Below are 18,545 nucleotides of genomic sequence, written 5' to 3' on the forward strand. Positions count from 1 at the left end.
GGACTCGCGGCGGCCATATTTGTTAAGGGAAGAGGACCCAAGGGAAGCGGAGAACTTTTCTTCCCTTCGCCTAATGTTTGCCATTCCAAACGAACTCTGAATTATGGCGGCTTCTGCGTCGACCCCCCACACGACTGACTTTCCAGCTGAGGGTCGATGCAGTTACTACGTAGAAAAGAAGAAGCGGTTCTGCAGGATGGTGGTGGCAGCGGGGAAAAGGTTCTGTGGGGAACACGCTGGAGCCGCGGAGGTCTGGTATTACCCTACCCTCTCGAGAGTTGGAAATAAGTTTCTTGGTCCGGCCCCTCGCCTCTGACAGATTTCTGCTGTCACCCTGGATATTCTAGATTTTCCTGTACTAAGCGCAGTCCTGCTCTCCCTAGGGAGCGATGATGAGTCTTAGTGAAGTGCAGTGATTTCTTGTACTAAGTAGAGCAGCGCCAGTAGTAACCCGTTCATTTTGATCCTAAGTCTTGGCAATACTAGATCTTAATTTTACTCCAGACCACCGTCTCTTACACTCTGCCCACTCTCCCCTTTCCTGAGGGGTAAAGGTAGTTTAGAAAGAATAGTGGTCAAAGATCCCAAGGTTTCACTAATTGTGTTCTGATTGTTTTGTGAGTGATAATCACTTCTTTGTGAATGCGGTTGAGAAACTTCTGAAAAAAAATTTATTTATACATACGAGTCTTTAATTGTTGAAAACAAACTGATGGTTACCAAAGAGGAGATGGGTGAAATAGGTGATGGGGATTAAGGAGTGCACTTCCAATGAGCACCGAGTGATTAAAATAAAAACGTAAGAAATATTTATTTAGAGTACAATCTTTTGAAAGTAACTTATAACTGCTGAAAGGGGTAAGGAAAGACTTAAAATCATGTAAGAATTGGCTCTTTTTCAAATCGGTAACAGGAAGGGTACAATTTTGTTTGATAATACAGTTATACATATAATCGTACTGTCAAACGATATACAGTTGACCCTTGAACACGTATTTAAACTGCCCAGTCCACTTACATATTTAAAGATGAGATAAACATCCCTTGATCAAAAAATGGGATTTCTGATAGAAGAAAGTTTTGTTCTCACTCTGAAACCTTCTACTTCACCTTAATGAGACATCTGGAAGATGAATGCAGTTGGTGACAGTAGTAGAATATGACTAGATCCTTACAAGCTGATTGGTATTCCTGGAGAGGAAGGAATGTCGTTATTGGTCCCTTGAAGAAAGATTGCAAGATAAGTGAAAACACTTCTCATGACACGAGTTGGTTTTCTTTTTTTTTTTTTTTTTTTTTAATTTTTTTTTCAATGTTTATTTATTTTTGGGACAGAGAGAGACAGAGCATGAACGGGGGAGGGGCAGAGAGAGAGGGAGACACAGAATCGGAAACAGGCTCCAGGCTCTGAGCCATCAGCCCAGAGCCCGACGCGGGGCTGGAACTCAGGACCGCGAGATCGCGACCTGGCTGAAGTCGGATGCTTAACCGACTGCGCCACCCAGGCGCCCCCACGAGTTGGTTTTCAATGTGGCATCCTACTGAATCTGTGATTTATGATATAATGGGGTGTATGTTTCCATCTTTTTGTCTTAAGTATCATATGTAGTTGAGACCACTTGTACACATTTTTACCCACTGTTTGTTGTTGTTTTCTTACCCACTGCTTCTTAACTGAAGGTGATTTTGCCCCCCAGCAGACCCTTGGCAATGTTTGCAACATTTCGGTTGTCACAACTGAGGAGAGTGTTCCTGGCACCTAATAGATAAAGCCAAAGATGCTGCTAAATATCCTATGATGTGGAGGACAGCCCCCGACAAAACAGAAGTACCCAGCCCAAAATGTCAGTAGCGCCAAGGTTGAGAAACCCAGTTTCTAAACCCAAATAATAAGAGCTTTTTTCCCCCAACTCTATGGTTAGGCTTTGGGGAGTCAATGTAGAGTCTTCCCTTTTCATGGAGGTTGTATTTTAGAGTCAGCAAATAAGGAAGAATAACGCACAGTTTTTCAAAAAATATTGAAAAGTCTCTTAGCTTTCCCATGAAATTCAGTCATTTCATGGGTATACTGGGAGGCATTCAGAACTGAAATAAACTGAAAAAAGAATTGTTAATAACAGTGAACAGTTAGCATTTACTATATGGCCAACGACATGCCAAGCAGTTTTTTAAGTGTACTTTTAATATTAGCTCACTTAATTCTTAAAAGCCTTAGGAGGTGAGATACTCTCATCTTTTAGATGAGGCAATGAGCCTACCTCAGGTCATTGAGTTAGAAGTTGATAGATCAATCCTAGGCAATCCTACTGATGTATGGTTTTAACTACTACACTATCCTGTTGCATACAGATTCATAAGAATATTGAATAGAATTGCTAGCACTATTAATTCTCCTTTGTTTTTTTTTTCTAGCACATGTAGTTAAATTCACGTAACTTAGAAACAAATGGGTTATAGCTCTGCTATACTGAAAACTTGCAAAGTCAGTAGGATTATGGCCACATACCAAATGGTTAAAATACCATATTTTATTGTTTCTAAGATAACTTCTTTTTCTCACATTTTAACATCTCTGAAATCAGAATGCACCTTAAAATCCATCACATGTCATATTTTAAATCGGCAGCAGATTTTTCTTCAGGGTGCCTAAAGTAATAGTGCAAATTATAGTCCGTGCTATTAAAGATTCAAAATTCCATAAGTAGAGCTTCTCTATAACCTATTTGAAGTTATAAACCCTTGTTGTCCAAAGCAGTATTTGCTCATGTATACATAAACCAGCTATGTTGGAGATTTTTGTTGTCAAACTCTGTGACCTGATTTTGCCAGTGTTTTATTAATGTCCTTTTAAGGTTTCCTTACCTTGTTTTGGGAATACATAAGCTTATGATTACACTGAAATTATATCACGAACGTGATTTTTTTTTTATACAAATAAATACATCATTTTTGTTTATTAGGAAGAAAATGCTCGGAAGAGAATTCTGTGTCCTTTAGATCCAAAACAGTAAGTATGGGTCAGATAAGGGTTTTTCTATGCTAGAAACATTAACTGTCACAAGTCTTATTTTAAATAATTTTCTCTTTAAATTTAGCACAGTATATGAAGATCAACTAGCAAAACATTTGAAAAAGTGTAACTCAAGAGAGAAGCCAAAACCTGTAAGTGTTTGATCAGTAAAACTCAGTGGTGAAATGTGTGGTATATAATGTTTATGTGTACTTAGTTGATTACAAATGTGAATATTTAACAAGGCTCTGGCCTCAGGAGACTTGAATGTAGTAAATGCATTTGAGTATCTATATAGACTATGAATCCACTTGTAGTCCTAATTCAGATAATAGAATTTTATGCAACAGGAGTGTCATTTAGAAAATAATTTCACAATTTATTCAAAATATTTATTTAGTGCTTACTAAATTTATTTCAATAAAATATGGTCCCAGCCTTTAAGGAGTTTGAAAGTAAACTTGTAAATAACGGATATTATTTAATAAGTTCAATCAAAGAAGTAAATATGTGATAAGAGCACAGACTTGTATAAAACTTAAAATTATAGCAAGGGGTCAAGAAAAACTTCCCAGAGAGAAAAACACTTGAGCTGAGTCTTGATTTGGCAAAGAAAAGGAAGAGGAGTCCTTCTAGGTGGAAAGAACTGTATGTGCAAAGGCAGAAATTGAGAAACTACATTGAGACTTTCAAGGAACTTGGACTTTATTCTGAAAGATGTGGGGAACTACTGAAAGATTTTAAGCTAGGGAATGGAATGGCCATATTTACCTCTTACAAAACTTTCAGAGCAGTGTGGGAGAATGGCTTGGAATTAGAATGACTAGTTAAAGGCTGTTGCTGAAATCCAGGTGGGACATGATAAGAGACTAAATGAAAAAGAATAGAAAAGGGTAGAGAATAAATGCAAGAATTATTTAGGTAGCAGAATCAATAAAACTCAGTGGCTAAAAACCGAGAGTTGGATATGTGAGTCTGAAAGTCAGTAGACTAGTTAATTTGGAGGTCAAATACATACAGGTTATAGGCCTTGGATTTTTAAGTTAACCAGGGTAAGAGATTAGAAGGGTGAGGGAGGAACTTGTTTATTCCACAGATATTAATTGAACATTTATGCCAGACATTGTACCAAGCACCCTGGCTATAAGAACATTACAGTCTAGTGGGAGAGACAAAAAATACAATATTGTCTATGTTAAAATTGATTAAGTACAGAGTGCTACGAAAGAATAAAGGAGATGAACCTAATCCTTTTTTGGGAGAAATAGGGGGTGAAAGAGATGGGGAAGGAGTCAGGAGGCTTCTCTGAAGGAGTATCACATATGAGACCTACAGGTCAAAGGAGAACGTGCCAGACAGAGAAAAAAACATATGTAAGGGCCTAGAAGTGAGAGAGCTGATAGCCTTGTCTGGGATTGGGCATTGCACATGACTGGAATATAGAATACAAGGGGAGAGCTGAGTAGAAGAGGAGACCCAAGAGATAGCAGGTGATAGAGCATGAGACTACGGACAGAACTATAGGTGACACTGACATTAAAGGGTGAGCTGTTCCCACCGTTTAATAAAAAAAATTAAAGATATTTATTATATCACACAAAAATACATAAAATAGAAGAAACCAGACCTAAAGCTTTGTAATATCTATATCTTATCTGCTTTTGGACCTACTGCTTCTCTGCTAACCAGCCGTGTATAGTTGGTACTTTGTTGTTTTTTACTCTTAAACCATACGCAAAATTGACAACCTTCAGTCTATATGCTATAGACAGGTGAAAACTTTAACAAAAATTACTAATGAGTTTCTTTAGACTATACACATTTATTCAGATAACGACTCACTAGAATATAAGATCCATGAGGACATAAAGATTTTTGTTGTATTCTCTGCTATGGTGAATCCTTGACACCTAAAGCAAATTAAGGACCGCAGTAGGTGCTCAGTGATTATTTTATTCCTAAATGGGAGAAAGGGAGGATGGCAGGTACAGGGTATGGGAAAAAGAGAAGTATCAGTTTTTCAGCTTAATTTTTGTGAGCTCTTCACATTAATAACAGTATTGTTGTGGTTTTGTTTTTATTAAGGACTTCTTTATTCAAGATATTAATGCAGGCTTAAAAGATGAAACAGAAATACCTGAACAATTAGTAAGTACTTGATTTAATATTTAAGCTGTCTCCACACTGGGAATAAGCTATGTTCCACTTTTTGTTTGGAATAAATTAATTGTTTTGAATTTAGAATGTATTTTTTCTATAGAATCCATATTATTAGTGATGGTTAGTTCCCAAACCAGCTCATACCCCATTCTTGTATATAGGTTCCAATTTCTTCTCTCTCTGAAGAGCAGTTGGAAAACTTAATTAAGAAATTGCGGAAAGCAAGCGAAGGTAAGTCTGCCTCCAGTTGCAAGTTAAAATTTTTGGAATAATTAGGTGCTTTATGAGTTGATACCAATGTGGTTTAAAAATGTTACTACCATTGTTCAGAGCCCTACGGTTTCATGTTTGGTTGCTTAAGCTATTGTGCTTATATTTGGCACAGGTTTGAACTCTACACTTAAAGATCAAATTATGTCCCATCCAGCATTGCATGATGCCCTTAATGACCCTAAAAATGGTGATTCTGCAACCAAACACCTGAAACAGCAGGTATGTTTAGGCCATAGTAACTGTGCTAAAATTGGCCTTTTGTTCATTTGTCAAAAGCTAACATTCTTTCTAAATATAGTTATTAATGAGATTTTGTTTAGTTTATCTTTCAGAGTACAGAATCTTTCCATTTCAAAAATATGTGGAAATATATATTAAAAACTTTTGGCATGGATATGGTTCTGAGTACTGTGTTTTAAAAATCTTAAAGCAAGAGAAAAAAATTTAAAGCCAAACAAAAATTACCAATGTGCACATGCTGCCATATGTAGAAATTACCTTGATGTTTTCCCCCTTGAGCCAAATGTGTTTGCTCTAGTTTATAAAATAATCTTGTGAAGTTTGCAGGCTTCTATTTTAGGTAACATTGAAAAATTAAAGTTACTTGGTCCAAGAAGATGTTTTGTTGAGTTTGGAGCAGGAAAAGGAAAATTGTCTCATTGGGTTGATATTGCCTTAAAAGATGCTGAAAAAGTTCACTTCATCCTAGTAGAAAAGGTGACCACGAGATTCAAGGCAAGTGAAACCATGACAGTATATTAATAACCAAGCTGCACTTTTCTTATTAAAAAAAAAATAAGAAAGAAAGAATGATACTGAGAAACATGTCGTTTTAAGAAAATGAATGTTTTGCGTTAATTTGATGTAGCTTTTTATTCTGATTATATTCATGACCTAAACTGAAGGTCATTTTTTAATCTAAATTTTGATAGTCCATTGAGCTGAGTTCTTAAAACTATTTGCAGAGATAAGAAAATATGTGGAAAGGGCCAAGCTCAAGCTAGGAGTTAAAAGTCTTGGGTCCTAACCTACCTGTGCCACCTACTAACTATTCATTCAGTAAACATTTACTGAACATACCATTAGGCACCATGATAGACATTGAGTGGAAGTCAAGACAAGTCCCTACGCTCTATTATTTATATTTAGAAAGGAAAGACAAATGAATTATAGAGAAGTATCAAAATATGAAAAAAAAACTGTACAAAGTACAGTGTAGGTTCAGAAGAGGGAGTGACATGTTTTATTGCAGGGAAGGGATGCAAATGGCTATACAGGAAAGGTGATGCCTGAGCTCTGTCTTCAAAGGAGAATCACATTTCCTAGATAGAAGGTTTAAGAAGCATTCTAGGAAGTATGAACAATGTAACCAAATACCTGAAACAACAGGGAAACATGGAAACATTTCTCTATGATGGGAATGCATGGTTCCAAGTAGAGTTCAGTGGTGATGAGATGGGAGAGGAGGGCTAGACTCTGGAAGGTGTCATATTTTATGCCAAGGGAAGGCATTTGACTTTAGCCGGCTACATGCTGGGGATACAGGGGAACAAGTTTAGTTCTTGTCTTTGAGAAGCTTACATCTAGGTAGGTAGACTTACGAGTATTTCGGTTCAGTTTGCTAATAAGCCTCTTACGATAATGGTGAGTACCAGAAGCCCTTAGGAGCATGAAGATAGAACACCAGCCTTAATGTAGTGTGGGTCACAGAAGGTTTCCTAGAGGAAATAACTGCTGAGAGGAGATTGAAAGAATATGTAAATGTAAAAGTTGGTGAAGAAACTAAAAGGGCTTTTTATTGTTTTTTTTTGTTTTATTTTATTTTATTATTTTTAATGTTTATTTTTGAGAGAGAGAGAGAGAATGAATCCAAAGCAGGCTCCAGGCTCCAAGCTGTCAGCACAGAGCCCAACATAGGGCATAAAGCCACAAACCATGAGGTCATGACCTGAGCCAAAGTCAGACACTCAACTGATTGAACCACCCAGGTGCCCCAAGAAAGGCTTTTTAAATTTTTTTTTTTTTATGTTTATTTATTTTTGAGACAGAGAGAGACAGCATGAACAGGGGAGGGTCAGAGAAAGGGAGACACAGAATTGGAAGCAGGCTCCAGGCTCTGAGCCATCAGCCCAGAGCCCGACGCGGGGCTCGAACCCACGGACCGTGAGATCCTGACCTGAGCCGAAGTCAGATGCTTAACCGACTGAGCCACCCAGGCGCCCCAAGAAAGGCTTTTTAAAAGTTCATCCTAGGGGCGCCTGGGTGGCGCAGTCGGTTAAGCGTCCGACTTCAGCCAGGTCACGATCTCGCGGTCCGTGAGTTCGAGCCCCGCGTCGGGCTCTGGGCTGATGGCTCAGAGCCTGGAGCCTGTTTCCGATTCTGTGTCTCCCTCTCTCTCTGCCCCTCCCCCGTTCATGCTCTGTCTCTCTCTGTCCCAAAAATAAATAAACGTTGAAAAAAAAAAATTTTTTTTAAAGTTCATCCTAACAGTACCATTAAAGATATAGCAGAAGATTAATGAGAGATTAATGATAAGATTAATTATCCAGTAATTCAAGTAAGACATGAGCCAGAGCTGAGGCTGTTGCGGTAGGATGGAGAAGAGAAAAAAAGTGTGAGAAATGCTAAGTATTTGGAAGCAAGGAGACTTGTTGATTTATTAGTCATTAAGTATGAGAGAGGAGTTATTTCGGGTGACACTTTATGGCTTTAAGTGACTTGTGGTGCCTTTTACCCAAAATAGGGAATATACAAGGAGAAGAGGAAGAATAGGTTCGGAGAGAGAAATGATGAGTTTAGTTTTGAATGATTTTGCTGTTGAAGTAGAACTTTCTAGTTCACAACTGGGTATGTGCCTGGTGCTCATCAAAAAGATCTGGGCCACAGTGTAGATTTGTAAGTCATAGGCACATAGACATAGATCAGAATGGTGATTGTGATCTTTCAGAGAGAGTAAACGGAATGAGCCAAAAATAGTGTATTATGGGCTAGCAAAGGCAAAGGAGCTGGCAAATAACCTTAGGTTAGTCACTTAACATCTTTGAACCTTAGTTCCTTCATCAGTGAATTGGGACATTTTAGAGTTAAAGGAAATAATGATACATTAAAATTTTCAAGGCTTTTAAAAATGTATGATACTGTTTTAGAGTTTTCATCAAAGAATATATAATCTTAAATTTTTTAATTAGTGATTCTGTTTTTTAAGTATTAAAAAATAAGATGGGAAATTATTTCCTCCAAATTTTGAAAACAAATAGAAATCTTTTTAAATATAAAAAACCATTGTTATGATAATGTTATTTTTGTGCAGGTAGATGGCAAACACAGGAAGAAAAATTCAGTGTTTGAGAGACTTCAAATTGATATTCAGCACTTGTGTTTGAGTAAGTTGCATAACTTTCAGTTGCTCTACCATAAATCATAGAAGTTTCAAATTCTGAGAGTTGCTTAGAAATCCAATCATGCAGAACAGTGCTTCAGTGAAGACAAACTAAAATTAATGCGTTGTTAATATAAAATGTTATATCTAACATTTGAATGAATGTAAATTGAGTTAGGGTTGGAACTTTTTTCTTTCTTTTTTTTTTTTTTTTTTTAAAAAGAGAGCAAGCATGCAAGCGAGGGAGAGGGACAGAGGGGGAGAAAGAAAGAGAATCTTAAGCAAGCTCCATCCACGCTCAGCATGGAGCCTGACACGGGGCTCGGTCCCACAACCCTCAGATCACAACCTGAGCCAAAATCAAGAGTCGGACGCTCAACCGACTTGAGCCACTCAGGCACCCCAGGGTTGGAACTTTTTAAGATGGGGTTTCAGTATCAATTAGAAATGAAGTGTCATATTAGGAAAGAGTTTAAAAGTGTTAATAATATGTCCCTATATTATTTGTTTGTCTTGTTTAATTATGAGTCTGTTCATACCATACACTAGCCTTCTACCTATAATTAACATGACTTTACCTAAACTGTTAAAGAATTAAGGTAGTTCTTTGTCTAGCTGTTGGCAAAAGATACTTCCTAGAAAGTAGCAAAGGAAATAATTCATCTCTCTGTATACAAGTCCCATTTTGTACACACACACACACACACACACACACACCCTTCAGTCCTACTCTTTGTGCCTTTCTGTACCTTTTTGTAGTTTTTCATATTAATATAGACATGTCCTAGTAACCTCTTCCATCCCACTAATTAATACAGCTTTGTGAAGCAACCCAACATTTATATATAAATCACTGTATTTAAAATTATTTAACTGAGTATATTACTTTTCTAAAATTGAAAATTCTAGACAAGTTTTTATGGTGGGTGTTGAATTCTTATTAAGCATACTGAAAAGTAGCCTACCATATTTCTTAGTTTTTATATGACTATTCTGTGCCCACTCTGTGCCCCCATTCCATATTTTAAACCAAAATAAGAGAGATTAATAGGGAGCAAATATCTACAATCTAGTTCACTACTGCCCTTTTAGAATTTGTACCAGTTGAAAAATCTCTCTCCTGCTAAACAATGACCTACCTAAAAATATAGCCACCAGTGAAAACGTGAATCATATGGGCGCCTGGGTGACTTGGTCAAGTAAGTGTCTGACTTTGGCTCAGGTCATGATCTGCAGACTTCCATACTTTGGCTTTTTCTTAATTTTGAAAATAAAAGACTTAATGACACACTGAGAGGGATTAAAGATAATTTTGAAATGAGAAGATGACATTCAGTTAGAGGACTTCTCTTCCTGGGGGCACGGTTGGAATTGACTATTCATCATTTTAGGGAAAGAGAAAGAACAGGAAGTTTCTATTGAAAGAGTTCACCGGAGACATCCCCCCTTTGTTTTTTCTTCATTTATTGTTTTTCTTTTTTGGGCTTTTCTTAAACTTACATATGTGTGGTCAAGAGTCAAATAGTGCTACAAGTTCTCAAGTTTTTATAAAAACAGCACCAACCACTTCCTCCCTGCCATGGTTCTCTCTTTAAATCCAACCACATTTACCTCTTACAGGTGAATTTTTATATTTATCTCAAGTGTCTAACAACAGGCTTTTGTTTTTGCTGCTCCTTTTTTTTTTTTCAACCATTATCTGCTGGTTTTTCCCAGTGGAAGATAAAGATTTTCTACTCCTGCCCCGCCTCAAGTGCAAACACTTCCCATTCCTCATATTTCTAATATGCACTAAAGATTATATCATCATTTTTTTTTATCACAGGAACATGTATTAAATTACTTTTTCCTGTACAGTTTTTTGTTGTTGTTGATAAATTAATAATTTATAATTTTGTTTACTTGGTCTTTTAAAAATGTATTTGTTGTAATACATTCATCAAGTATTCTATTACTTTCCATCTTCCTAAAAGAATTCTCCCCTGTATCCTTCAGACATGTTCCAGTCCAGACTGGATGCCCTCTGTTCTTGGCGCACAATGATCAGCATTAAAACTCTCTTCAGTCTCATCCTAGGGATTTCTTCGACTCTTCTGGATGGGAATTTCTTTTTCCATATTTTTTCCCACATCTTCCTCTGTTGAGTTACTCTTTCTTCGGGCAGAGCACCTCTTCCTATAGCTTCCTGAGAAACAATGCATTTGAGACCTTGCCTTGTCCGAAAATATCTTTTATTTTGCCTTACACTTGACTTGCCTGGGGATTTGTATTTCAAGGTTGAAAATCATCTTCCTTTAGAATTTTGAAAGTTTATTCCGCTAGTAATGTTTAAACATTCAGTGCCATTCTGAATCTAGTTCCCTTGTATGTGATCTGCTTTTTTGTTGAAATTTTATAGGCCCTTCTTTGTTGTCAGTGTTATGAATTTTCACAGGGATGTGCCTTCATGTGGTTATGTTTTTATCCATTGTGCTGGACTCTTCCGTTTATAGCAGAGGTTCTCAACTGGAGCCCATTTTGTCCACCAGGGTACTTTGGCAATGTCTGAGACATTTTTGGTTGTCATAGATGTGGGTATGCTGCTGGCATCTAATACAGGCCAGAGAGCTTCCTAGACCAGAGGCCTGCTAAATATCCTGTAAGGTATAGAATAGCTCCCCACAACAAAATTATTGGGGCCAAAAAGTCCATAATGCCAAAGATGAAAAATCCTGATTTAGAGATTCTAGTACTCTCAGCTTTCTGGGAAATTTCCTTGGCATTCTTTCTTTCATGATTTTCTCTACACCACTTTCTCTTTTCTCCCTTTACATAAGAATTCCTATGATTTGGGGTGCCTGGGTGACTCTATTGTTTAGGCATCTGACTCTTGGTTTTGGCTCAGGTCACGATCTCAGATCATGGGTTCAAGCACCGCATCAGACTCTGCAGTGGTGGTTCAGAGCCTATCTTCCTCTCTCTCATACTCTTTATGTGTCAAAAAATTTTTTTTTCTCATGATTTAGCTATTAGACCTACTGGGATGGTTTTCTACTCCTCTTGAATTCTTTGTTTTATGTCTTTTGGTCTCTTTTCTATACTTTCTAAAATTTTCCCAGTTAATTTCTCCTATCATAGTTTTCATTTCTAAGATTTTTTTCTTTGAATTTACCTTTATTATATCTTGTTCTTTTCTCTTAATTGCCATATCTTACCTTTCTGAGGATATTAATAATGGTTTTTAAGAATTATTCTCCCTTCATAATCTGCTTTCACCAATTTGCTCTTTTCCATTTGTTTTGGTCTGTCTCTTTCAACTTAGAGGCTGTCCTTAAACAGCTAGTGCTCCTTGATGGTATGTTCTTAGGATTGAGGGACTCAGAACTCCAAGTCCTCAGGTGGAATTGTTGACTCTGAGCTCCACTTTGGGGTGATCTGCCTAAGATGTGATCTTTCCTCTTGAGTTGGTCAGATTCCACAGAGGAGAATCTTCTGATCACCTACCTACAGGTTAAAGATCTGATTGCAGACATTCTGGGACCCAGTGGGGAAATCCATATGCACAACTCACTTATTCCTGCTCCTTTACCATACTTCAACTCTCAACTTCCTATTGTCCCTCAATCCACTGACGACCTGATGCTCCAGAGAATTCATGCATAGTCTTCTACCAAGTGGGAAGGAGGTACTCACCAAGTAGCTATGAGGTGGGGATCTGACTACTTAAGTAGACTTTCCACCAACACTATTGTAGCTACTCAGCTCCACTTCCAAGGTACCTGATACCCCCAATTCTTAAGCCTTTTGAAGATTTGTGGAATAAATTTGGTTAATTCTCAGCCTTTCCCACTTTTGTCTCCTTTTGACCTCTTTCAGATTTTGTGAGTTTATACCTTTTCAGAAATCCTTTAATTCTCATTTTGGTAGAGTTTTGGGAGGGAGCAAACCAGATACTTGTATTCAATCTACCATCATTTCCCAGAAGTTCATCTGTTCTATTTTCCAAGCCCAAAGAAATAGGGGAGAGAGGAAATGAGGTAATTTTCAAGCATAAAGCAGAAGGGCTTTCTTAGACACCCTTTCCCTTCATCCTAACTGATGGTAAGTCTCTTGAACTACCTTAATTTAAACTTCTATCTTCCCTAACACAGGCAAAGTATTCCACTTGGTACCAATTTCTCCTGGCATGTAATATAATACATTTGAAAGCAAGCAACAGAAAAGTTGAATTTACTAAGTACTTCCACTGGACTGTTCCACTGTACTAGGTGCTGTGGCTGGATTTGTAGTGGGAAGCATACTTTTCATTTCGGAATCTTAGAAAAAGGAAAATGAATGGGGAAAAAATGGAGGCCATACGAATGTAGTACATTTTAACTGCATTACCTTGTGGACTTTTTTTTTTTTTTTTTACTTTTTCAGGACTGTTATATTTTCTTTTTTTCAAAATAATGTGAAAAGCTTAAGATAACATTTTATTTTTGAACATGAAGATATATTTAAAACTATATAACATATAATACGGTTATAATATCGAATATAATATGTTATAATACATATTAATATATGTTTATCATGTGTATTATTTGTTCAAAATACATCTTCTAGCAGGGAAAGTTTTGAGTTCTTTTATCAATGTGTTAATAATATTTAGCAAAAAAAGGCTTCTACAGAGGAAAGTCCTGGGTCAGTATATAAGAAATAACGTTGGCCTAAGAGTCAAGAAACTTTAACTTGAGGGGCGCCTGGGTGGCGCAGTCGGTTAAGCGTCCGACTTCAGCCAGGTCACGATCTCGCGGTCCGTGAGTTCGAGCCCCGCGTCGGGCTCTGGGCTGATGGCTCAGAGCCTGGAGCCTGTTTCCGATTCTGTGTCTCCCTCTCTCTCTGTCCCTCCACCGTTCATGCTCTGTCTCTCTCTGTCCCAAAAATAGATAAACGTTGAAAAAAAAAATTTAAAAAAAAAAAAAAAAAAAAAAGAAACTTTAACTTGAGAGGAAAGGCGAGAGGGAAAGAAAAGGGAAGAAAAGAAGAAAGAAACTTTAATTCTAATTCTGGCTGGTATTTATCAGGTCACTACATCTTTGAGTCTCTTATTCATCAGCAGTAAAGTGAAGTTTTTGTTTCAGTCTCTTCACGCCCTAAATCTAAAGGTTCAAATTGGTTCTCTCTTTTAGAATGCCATGTGAATGCCTTATCTCAGAAGAGAGCTAACTCGGTTCTCATTTACTTTTATTACAGACAAGATTCCTTTGCTAAGCAAAGAAAAACTACCCGTGGTAGGAATTGGAAAGCATCTGTGTGGTGTGGCAACAGGTACGTAAACATACTAATGATGTTTACATACTAGACAAACACATTAAGTTTTAGCTTTATATGGTTCCATACATTGAAATAGTCTTTTGAGTAGTTTATACCACTTATGCTTAAACTCATTAATTTTCATAGTAGCACTGGCCCTGTGTTATATCAAATATAGCATTTTCTTATTTATCTGCTCATTTTGGCCATTTGACAGGATGAATTAAGAGTTTTATGTGTAAATACTGAGTCATGAGACTTTGGGTTATATTTCAACCGAAAAGGAAACAAATGATTTATGGAGACTGTATAATTCCACCCCAGAAGCTACTGAGTTTTTTGAGGAGTTGCTTGGGAAGGATTCTAAAACCTCTCCCACCAGAAGATGGTTATGTACCAGGATTCTGGGGAAAATGAAAAAAGAAATGCTAGGTAAAAAATCTAAGATCTTATCTTAGCACTTAGATCTGTCAGGTGTAGCATGGTAAAGTAGAAAGAGCATCGGATAGTCTGGGATTCAGCTGTGCTGTGTAACCTTGGCAAATTACATAACCTTTCTGAGCTTTGGTTATCTCATCTGTAAAACAGGAATAATAACTTATAGCTTACCAGGTTACATGTGAGTATCTGGCGCATATTAGTATTCAACGAGTGTTAACTACTGTTACGTCTTCTTCCTGGCTCCTGCTGATTTCCTCATCTCCCATCCGGGGATCTTGGAGCCTCCATAAAATGTTACTCAATTTGGCCAGAAATGGCTTTGAATATTGTATATCTGTGTTGTCCTTCATAGTTTTTAAAAGGACTTTCATGTACCTTATCTCATTTAACCCTCAGAAAAGCCTCTAAAGTAAGCCAACTCTATCCTGGGGAGGAATAAAAGCACCCTCATTTACTCGTACCCATCTAACTCAAGTTTCTCCAAAGTATAATCTATATTGGCCATTTTTCCTTGTTCCACACACTTTCCCCTCTTGATTCACTCTATCTGAATTCTCCATCACTCTACTGTCTTACTGAAAAATCTCTGCTGCAGTTGCTTGCCCTTCTTAAAATTGTTTCCTTCTCCTTTGTGATTCTTCTTTCCTGATTCTTCCCCTACATCTATGCCATTCTTTCTGGTTTTCTCATGGTCACCTTCCACTGCCTGTTCTTTAAATACTAATATTTGGACCCATTGGCTGCACACCTAATATGTCTTTCCCCTCAAAACTCTTCAATAGTTCCTAATACCTATAGCTTAAAGTCCAAGCTCTTTAACAGGACAACCTACTGTCAGTGTGGCCTCTGCCTTCCAGCCTTTGCTAGTTCCTGCTTGCCCCTTTACTGGTCAGCAAATTAAAAGCCTGTATACTTTTCCCATGTACTGTACTGTGCCAATTTCTAATTTCCATAGTGTTTATCATCATTCCATCTGCATATCTCTACCTTATTGTATTTCAATTTGTTATATAATAGCTAATTTAGTTACTATGTTTATCTGATTCTCCCACTGGACTGTGAAATTTTTGAGCACAGGGAATGTGCTAACACAATGGTTGGCATATAATAGAAACAGTAAGCATTTGAGTGAATGAATAATCTTGGCCACCACTTTGCTGTGTGTCCTTGTCCCTTTCTAAGTAGGTTTTATTGTTGGGATTTTAGAAGCCATACTGCTGAATAAATGTAAAAAATACTTATTTTTAAAGATGATGTGGTTTGGGGGGCCACATAATTGTGTTTGCAGATCTTGCATTACGATGTTTGGTTGAAACCTATGCTGCCAGTTGTGAGGAAAGGAATGAAGAACCTTTAGCCAAACGCAGAAAGAATGATAAAACAGACAAAGAAATTAACCCTTTGGCCAAGGAAGGAAATGAGAAAAATGTCCCAGAGAAGTGGACCCCTGTGGCTGGCATTGTTATTGCACTCTGTTGTCACCACAGGTGTGATTGGAGACATTATGTGGGCAAAGAATATTTCAGGGCTCTAGGCCTTGGAGCAGTAGATTTCCACTACTTCCAGCGAATGAGTAGTTGGGCAACTTGTGGGATGCGAAAAACATCTTTGGAAGCCTCCAACGTGACCTCAGAGAGAAAAGATAAGCACAGTGATGACAGTGAAGAGCATGACGATGGGGGATGCAGAATCACGGACGACAGCACTGAGAGTTTGCCTGGGTAAGTGACTACTTTGAAATGCACAACACTAAAGCAGAAATCTTTTGTTATTGCTTCAGGTTTTTTTTAGATAAATGTTACCAAGAATCTATTGATGAAGATCCATTTTACCATCCAATTTTAGAATAAGTTAAAATACACTTTTATTGTGGCATAAATAAAATGTATCTTGGAAACATGGAACATAGCACCTCATATATCATGGGTTACTTAGCAACTTTTATCAATAAATAGAAGTGACTACAATAATTTTTTCATAAACTCCTACAAATTTTAATGATGTTTTGTGTTTATTCGATTTAGGCTCCTTACTGTTGAAGAAAAGAAGAAAATAGGGCATCTTTGTAAATTGCTGATTGACCAAGGCCGAGTCGAGTATTTACAGCAGAAAGGTTTCAGTCCTGCTTTACAGTATTATACAGATCCTCTGGTGTCTTTGGAAAATGTATTGTTAACTGCTTTACCAAATCATTCTTCATCACCAGAAACAAGTGCTTAATGGAAAAGAAATTTTGAACATCTGTCTTCCACCAAAAAAAATTTTTTCAATTGTATTTTTATATTCATGAAAATATAATTTACATAGCAGATAATGTGAACTTTAAAAAATGTTGTAGCCTCATTGAACTTTGGTAATAGCTTTGATTTTTACTTTAGAAGTACAAACATTGAGTTCACCAAATTCCCAAAGTAATTCTCTTCAGCAGGGCATCTTGAGTTATATTATCCGTCAGTATTCATAGAGATTGGTAAAGTAGTTGAACAGTTGACTTGGTTATCTGAAACACACATAACATATCAGTACACAACCAGCACACTAACTTTCTATTTGTATTAATTTTTGAAATTTTTTTCCTTGGTTTTATTCACTGCTCTTTAATTCTCAAGTTCAAGATGTAATGATCAATCATCAGTTCATAACAAGGGCCAATTTGAGAATTTGGTTTATGTATGGATTTTTTGTCCATTTAGATCTGGTAAGGATAATCAGTTGTGATTTTTTTCTAATGTAAACAAATTCAGAGATGTTCACAATTAATGAATTCACTTCCGACTTCCAGAGCCATACCTGTATTTATGTATTAGCTGCATTTATCCATGACAAACAACAAAACTAAAGAGATGTTTTCAAGGGAAATAAGCTATTTCACTTCATTTTTTAATTGATTACCTAGTTAGAATTTCCAAAAAGATAAGATAAACCTCATTCACAAATTCAATTCAAATTTGCAGATAACTTCTGAAGTTAATTAGCTATCATATCTTTTAACAAGGACAGTTTTATACATATAAGTACAGCTATAAGTATATTCTCTCCTTTTGGGGAAAGTAATTTGGAATGAAGTGGAAATTAGATAATGAAACCAAAAACAACTTCACATTTAGGCCTCATTTAACTCATAAGCAGTTTCTATGCACAAGCAGATATTAAACTGAACCTATGGTAAGGACTGTTACTCTCTTCATATTATTCTTGAATTATTTCTGCCTTTACTTGTAAAAATTGTCTTAATCATTGGTACCTTTGCCAAGACAAAGATCTGAATTACTAATTTTAGATCCTATAATGATATTCTTAGGTAACTTTTTTATCCTGTAAATAGATCTATGATTACATGAATTCTAAATTAGAAGCCTAGCCCATTTTTAATCCCTGGCCTTTCTACTTTAATCTCCTTTGTTTTCTGAGACTGCCTAGATTCAGATCCTACCCTACCACCTCAGGGTATGACCTTGAGCAACTGCTTAATCTCTTTGTGCCTCAATTTTCCTTTTTAAATGAGGGTGAAGATAATAATACTACCTACCTCAGGAGGTTGTTGTAACAAATGAGATAATGTATGTAAAATGCTTAGAACAGTTCCAAGCACAATGTAAATACTCAATAAATATTAAGGGTTATAGTACTAATTCACAAATCTATTTTTAATAACAATAGGCAGGGTTGGTCTTATTATTTCTGCTTAAGTTGTAACCTTTTTTCTCTTTTATAATTTTTATGCAAATATTATTAAAGTAAGGTAGTTGGATTATTTCTAAAGTTAATTACTCATCTTCCCAAACAAAAGAACATAAATGAAAGTAATACATCATTCAATAATTTACATGATTTTACTGGATCAGGGAATGCTAATTTGTGTCTTACAATCTGTTTTGCATCATTGAACAATTTATGCCGAGAAATAAAAAATATTCTACAACAGGCATAATCTCAACTATGTTTCATAAAACATACATACACACACGTAAGAGTTATACTGATAACAGCCCTGCACGCATTTAA

The 18,545-nt window shown here is 36.7% G+C and overlaps 2 protein-coding genes and 1 long non-coding RNA gene across 6 annotated transcripts in view; 2 read left to right on the forward strand and 1 right to left on the reverse strand.

Annotated features, from left to right (window-relative positions):
* The first annotated feature begins 103 nt into the window (after window positions 1-103).
* TRMT13 (tRNA methyltransferase 13 homolog) lies at window positions 104-18,466 on the forward strand. Of its 3 annotated transcripts, XM_045478407.1 has the most exons (11): window positions 104-250; window positions 2,961-3,007; window positions 3,096-3,162; window positions 5,096-5,158; window positions 5,332-5,401; window positions 5,556-5,662; window positions 6,011-6,178; window positions 8,754-8,826; window positions 14,040-14,114; window positions 15,829-16,261; window positions 16,565-18,466. In XM_045478407.1, exons 1-11 carry the CDS (start codon window positions 104-106, stop codon window positions 16,758-16,760), a joined length of 1,446 nt encoding a protein of 481 aa, XP_045334363.1. In that variant the 3' UTR covers window positions 16,761-18,466. The 3 variants fall into 3 exon arrangements, with proteins under 3 accessions (XP_045334363.1, XP_045334365.1, XP_045334364.1); XM_045478409.1 differs by lacking the exon at window positions 15,829-16,261 and having other exon boundaries at window positions 16,565-16,772; XM_045478408.1 differs by lacking the exon at window positions 16,565-18,466 and having other exon boundaries at window positions 16,028-16,238.
* On the forward strand, window positions 257-1,860 carry LOC123598317. The gene is made up of 2 exons (XR_006712539.1): window positions 257-1,268; window positions 1,519-1,860. It is a non-coding gene; the product is annotated as an uncharacterized LOC123598317 (long non-coding RNA).
* LRRC39 (leucine rich repeat containing 39) overlaps window positions 16,388-18,545 on the reverse strand; it is a 29,182-nt gene continuing 27,024 nt past the window's right edge. For both annotated transcript variants that reach the window (XM_045478411.1, XM_045478410.1), the window contains exon 9: window positions 16,388-17,040. In XM_045478411.1, coding sequence (XP_045334367.1) covers window positions 16,985-17,040 — 56 coding nt within the window. In that variant the 3' untranslated portion in view covers window positions 16,388-16,984. The remainder of the gene's footprint in view (window positions 17,041-18,545) is intronic.

Source organism: Leopardus geoffroyi, chromosome C1 (assembly GCF_018350155.1).
Source record: "Leopardus geoffroyi isolate Oge1 chromosome C1, O.geoffroyi_Oge1_pat1.0, whole genome shotgun sequence".
Taxonomy (NCBI): Eukaryota; Metazoa; Chordata; class Mammalia; order Carnivora; family Felidae; genus Leopardus; species Leopardus geoffroyi.

Excerpts from the sequence above, each read along its gene's own strand:
- TRMT13 (XM_045478407.1), top strand. The coding sequence starts at position 104 with ATGGCGGCTTCTGCGTCGACCCCCCACACGACTGACTTTCCAGCTGAG. Across the intron at positions 3,163-5,095 it reads CAAGAGAGAAGCCAAAACCT|GACTTCTTTATTCAAGATAT; the intron begins GTAAGTGTTTGA and ends GTTTTTATTAAG. Across the intron at positions 5,402-5,555 it reads ATTGCGGAAAGCAAGCGAAG|GTTTGAACTCTACACTTAAA; the intron begins GTAAGTCTGCCT and ends TATTTGGCACAG.